This window comes from Guillardia theta (assembly GCF_000315625.1).
Source record: "Guillardia theta CCMP2712 unplaced genomic scaffold GUITHscaffold_33, whole genome shotgun sequence".
NCBI lineage: Eukaryota > Cryptophyceae > Pyrenomonadales > Geminigeraceae > Guillardia > Guillardia theta.
The window spans coordinates 380,159-384,921 of NW_005434641.1; the positions used below are offsets into that span (position 1 = coordinate 380,159).

General features: G+C 56.2%; 2 protein-coding genes across 2 annotated transcripts in view; one reads left to right on the top strand and one right to left on the bottom strand.

Annotated features, from left to right (window-relative positions):
* The window catches only part of GUITHDRAFT_163152 (hypothetical protein), a gene marked incomplete at its 3' end in the record, with an annotated part of 2,272 nt that extends 20 nt beyond the window's left edge, over window positions 1–2,252 (top strand). The window contains exons 1-9 of the mRNA XM_005832785.1: window positions 1–48; window positions 449–855; window positions 944–1,179; window positions 1,230–1,347; window positions 1,404–1,469; window positions 1,515–1,564; window positions 1,790–1,889; window positions 1,939–2,039; window positions 2,174–2,252. The exon at window positions 1–48 is cut by the window's left edge and continues 20 nt beyond it. Of these exons, the coding sequence (XP_005832842.1) occupies window positions 18–48; window positions 449–855; window positions 944–1,179; window positions 1,230–1,347; window positions 1,404–1,469; window positions 1,515–1,564; window positions 1,790–1,889; window positions 1,939–2,039; window positions 2,174–2,252 (1,188 nt within the window). The 5' untranslated portion in view covers window positions 1–17. The remainder of the gene's footprint in view (window positions 49–448; window positions 856–943; window positions 1,180–1,229; window positions 1,348–1,403; window positions 1,470–1,514; window positions 1,565–1,789; window positions 1,890–1,938; window positions 2,040–2,173) is intronic.
* An 855-nt stretch (window positions 2,253–3,107) lies between these two features.
* Window positions 3,108–4,410, bottom strand: GUITHDRAFT_108313 (hypothetical protein; the record flags this gene model as incomplete). The annotated part of the gene is made up of 5 exons (XM_005832786.1): window positions 3,108–3,441; window positions 3,485–3,558; window positions 3,601–3,778; window positions 3,823–4,024; window positions 4,071–4,410. The coding sequence occupies 5 exons, from the start codon at window positions 4,408–4,410 to the stop codon at window positions 3,108–3,110; spliced, it is 1,128 nt and encodes a 375-aa protein (XP_005832843.1).
* Between the last annotated feature and the right edge of the window lie 353 nt (window positions 4,411–4,763).

Here is a 4,763-nt window from a genome sequence, read left to right on the forward strand (position 1 = left end):
GCGGTACAACGGTTGGAATGGTAGACGAAAGTTGGGCGCACTATGTTGGTAAGAGAGGAGGAGAGGAGAGACGAGGAGAGACGAAGAGAGGAGAGACGAAGAGAGGAGAGACGAAGAGAGACGAAGAGAGGAGAGACGAAGAGAGGAGAGACGAAGAGAGACGAGGAGGGGAGAGACGAAGAGAGGAGAGACGAGGAGAGACGAGGAGGGAGACGAGGAGGGGAGAGGAGGAGAGGAGGGGGGAGAGGAGGGGAGGAGAGGGGGGCGGAGGGGAGTTGAGTTGAGTTGAGTTGAGGAGGGGTGGGGAGAGGTGGGCAGGAAAGAGAATACTGAGGGACAGAAACTGAGGAAGAGGGGCGAGGGCTTTGCTGGGGGTCTTGCATGGATGTATCAGAGGTTGGTGGAGTAGGAGAGGGGGGCATAGGAGGGCAGCTGAGCTGGAGAGCAGGCGTCTCGGCTCTCATGCTCGTCACGTTCTTCTTGTCAAACTGTCTGGCCTGGTGGCTGGACATAAAGCGGAAGCAGCGTATCTCTGCGAAAGCGCAGGAGTTGAGCAAAGCAAGCAAGCTGAAGACGCCTGTCACGATCGTGACAGGATTTCTTGGGAGCGGAAAGACAACCCTGGTCAACAGCGTTCTTTCTTCTGAGACGCACGGCAAGCGCATTGTGGTGATCGAGAACGAAGCAGGTTCGATCAGCATAGACGACAAGGTCTTGCGTGCAGGAGAGCAAGAAAAAGCAGCTGTCGGAATCTTTGTTATGAAGAACGGCTGCATGTGCTGCACTGGCGATGGAGCTGGGCCTGAGCTGGAACGAGTTCTGAACCATCTGCTGAACATCTTGCAGGATGATGAGGTTAGAAGAGGAGAATTGAGTTTTGGTTGGTTTAGGGCTAGGTTTAGATCAGAGGCGGTTTAGGTGCTGGCGACTGACAGAGCTGCAGTACGACTACGTGCTCATCGAAACCTCCGGGCTGGCTGACCCGGCGCCCATCATGCAGACCTTCTTCAGCCTCAGCAACGCCAGCGGCAGGTTCTTCCTCGACGGCGTCGTCGCCATCATCGACTGCCACAACGTCTGGCAGCACCTGGACGGCCGCGGGTGGGGAGCGAAGACGCCGGAGGTGTATCGGCAGATAGCGCACGCGACGAGCATCCTGATGAACAAGACGGACAGGAGGTGAGGAGAGGAGGGAGGAGCTCGAGGGTTGAACCCATGGATGAGGGCAGGAATGATCAGGAAGAAAACCTGAAAGAGCTGGAGGAGCTGCTGGGGGAGCTAAACCCTCATGCGAAAGTCCTGCGATGCCAGCACTGCGAGGTCTCTCTCGATCATATTCTCGACCAGGTGAGCCCCTGCTGGCCTCCTCCTTCTCGCCTCCTCCTCCTCACCCTTCTGCTCAGAGAGCATTTGACGCTGCTCGGGTGGCCGATATGATGGTGATTGAGCGACGACTAGCCGGAGATGAGGTGTAGCAGAGGACACGAAAACAGAGCTCATGTCTCTCCTTGCAGCATCCGAGCGCCGTCATGGCTCGACACACGCCAGGCATCAGAGCGATAAGGTTTGCTACGTCCAGCCTCGTTCTTTCCTCGTCCTCGTCCTCGTCCTCTTCATCATCATCACCTGCATCATCATCATCATCCTCATCATCGTCTCCATCATTTCTTCGTGGCATGCTCACTCTTGTGCTAGCGTTCGGTCAGATCGCGATGATCTCATCGACCTCAAGCAGTTTCTCAGGTTCATCCTGCTGGTTTGCTGGCGTAAGTGACGAGCTGGTGGTCAGCTGGGCGTCTGCTCTGGTGGAGGAGAGGTGGAGGGACGTGTATCGCATGAAGGGCGTGCTGGCGGTCGAGGGCTCGCGGAGGCTCTTCGTGTTGCAAGGGGTGAGGGAGGAGAGCAGGCTGAGAGGAGAGCAGGCTGAGTGGAGAGCAGGTGTGTGGAGAGCTGAAGGGTCAAGAGGGAAGAGAATGGCGAGAAGAAGAAGAGAAAGTGTCAGAGCTCATCGTCATCGGCAAAAACCTAAACCATGACAGGTGATCCATATCAGCACCTGCCCCTACTGCTACCACTCATAATCCTACTCCTACTCTTTTTTCTCTTCCTCATACTTCTCCTTTTGCTCCTTCGTTCTCCTTCACTCCATTTCATCGATCTTATGCGTGTGCAGCATCGATAGAGGGTTCCGGCAATGCCTGCTGTCTTGGAGGAAGCAGTCAGAGGCAGAACAGTCTTTAATTCCGCCCTAAACTCAAGTCCAACTACCTCGCTTGTACCAATACCAACACCAGCAACTTCAACGTCTCTCATCTCGTTGTCATGTTGACTGCCCGGCTGTTTCATCATCAACTTGTTCTCTTCTTCTCTTTCGCTTCTTTGTAAATCTTTCTGGGTGAGTTGCTTTGTCGTATCATCTCCAAGTATCCTGATCCTTCCCGTCCTCGCCCCTCCCTCCTGCTCCCCTTCTCCTCTCCGTTGCCGCTCATCTCGTTCCTTGGCGTCCCCATCCACCTCGTGTCAGCTTGTCGAGGGTCGTAAGTTTTACGTCGCTCCATCACCTCCTCCATCCCGAGTCTCTGCCGGAACAAGAACCCAGCGTTGGGCTTCGAGAAGATCAGGCGGGGGGGGAGGAGGACGAGGAGGAGCGACCTCGCTGATCGCTGTCTCCTTCCTCTGCCTCCCTCCCCTCTAGCTTCCTTGGCGAGTCGCGCGGAGGAGGCGGGGGCTCCTTCTTCTCGCACTTGTAGGTGACAAGGTGAGGCTTGATCATTAAGACCTTGCGGGGCTCGGGGGAACGACAGGGGCCAGACCTCAAGGGAGAGAGGAGGCGAGTAGGACTTGCGATAGAGACTTCGCTTCTTTCACAAGCCTTCTCCTCTTCCTTCCCAGCTCCTTCCCCACTTATCTCTCCAGCTCCTTCCCCACTTATCTCTCCATCTTCCTCGATCCTCTCCTCTTGACTCTCAGCTTCCTCCTTCCCTCCATCTTCGTCTTTCCGCATCTCTTCTCTTCTACTTGCTCCTTCCATCCAGCTCTCTGTCCCTCCTTTCCAACCTCCTCCACCTTGCAAGCTTTGATCGCTCTCCTTCCTGTCGCCTTCTTCTCTATGCTGGTGCTCGATAGCAGGCCTCTGTTCCTTTCGCTTGCTTCTGCAGTTTCTGGTCTCCAGCACTTGACTGGACGAGCATCTGAAGCTGAACGCGTGTGCTCGGGTCAAGTGAGACCGATCTTTCTCTCCCGCCTCCTCCATTTCCGCTTGTCTTGCTCCTGTGATCGATGTACAAGTCCTGGCGAACGGAGACGGCGAAGGCGCGGATGCTGTCCTCGTCGTTGCCATCGGACGCCCAGGGGTCGAGATATTCTGCTGGCCTCTGACTCTCTCGCTCCCTTCGTCCTCCATGCACAGTAGCAGGTCGATGGGAGGGAGCGGACGGAGCCCTGAGGTTCCACACTCACCAGCGCACGCGATTGCATCCCTCACCTCTCCTCCACTCGCGTCGCGCGGCTTGAGAGCGGGCGAGGCGTCAGCGCCATGCGAGTCGCTGCTGCTAGCGTCTGCGAACAGACTGAGAGGAAGAGACAAGCGCTCGAGCTCACGTTGGAGATTCTGAGCTGATCGTCCGTTGCAAGTCGCCGGTGAAACTTCTTCTTCAAGTCTGTGACTGAGGCAACAAAGGAGGAGGAGCTGTGGAGCTTGCACCACAAGAACTGGTGCTTGAGCTTGGGGATAGATCGCTGCCTGCTGCGCCAGCCGTTGTGAGCCTCGCGTTCCAACCTACTTGGACGTCAGAGCATCAGGTGCAAGGAAGTGACTCTCACTCCTCCTCCCCATCCTCATGCTTCTCCTTCTCCTGCACGAGTTGAAAGTCGATCACGCGAGGCTTGGCGACCGCTATCACTTCTCGTGCTCCTCGAGGCGGCAGGCGAGCAGTCGACGGGCGATGGGCTTCGTCTTGGTCGAGTGACAGGTTGAGGGAGGAGAAGCTTCTGCGGGCAAACTCGTCAGGACCCGCTCGTCTGCCTGTCTAGCCGTCAGATCCCCTCATCGGTTGTCCCCGTGAGCTCACAGGGGTTTCCAGTCTTAGGGCGGATGACGGGAGCAGGCGAGGGAGGGGGGGAGGGGCTGACGTGCCACTTGGACATGTTGTCAGCACGAGGGTTGAGCGGGAGATGCTGAGCCGAGAGACTGAGAGAGTCGCGAGGAGCCTCGCGCCGAGCCGACAGGCTGAGAGCCCTGCCGTGTTCCTCCCTCTTCTGCCTGACCAGCGAGATGGAGGCAACACGCCGAGTGCTTGCATCTGCTTGTAGGTTGTCGGGGATGAAGAGAACTTGAGAGATCGGGAGGGTCAGCCTTGACTGCAGGAAGTTATCAGCTCTCAGCAGGTGAAAATCGCTCGTTGCCTTCATCGTCCCTTGTCGAACGTCACCCTCCACAAGCGACGCGTCTCATGTCACTCCTGTAGACGAAGAGCACGAGGGCGAGTACCAGAACGATGACAGGACGAACTTCCGCCAAACTGCGGCAGAGCCCGAGGTGAACTGAGAAATAACCATAAGAACAGAGACGGAACAAAATTGCCACCTTCACCAATCTCCCTCTATCACGCAAATAACCCGTCATACATCGAATCCTCATACTCATCATCATCATCTCCATCATCATCATCATCATCATCATCTCCATCATCATCTCCATCATCATCATCTCCATCATCATCATCTCCATCATCATCTCCATCATCATCTCCATCATCATCACT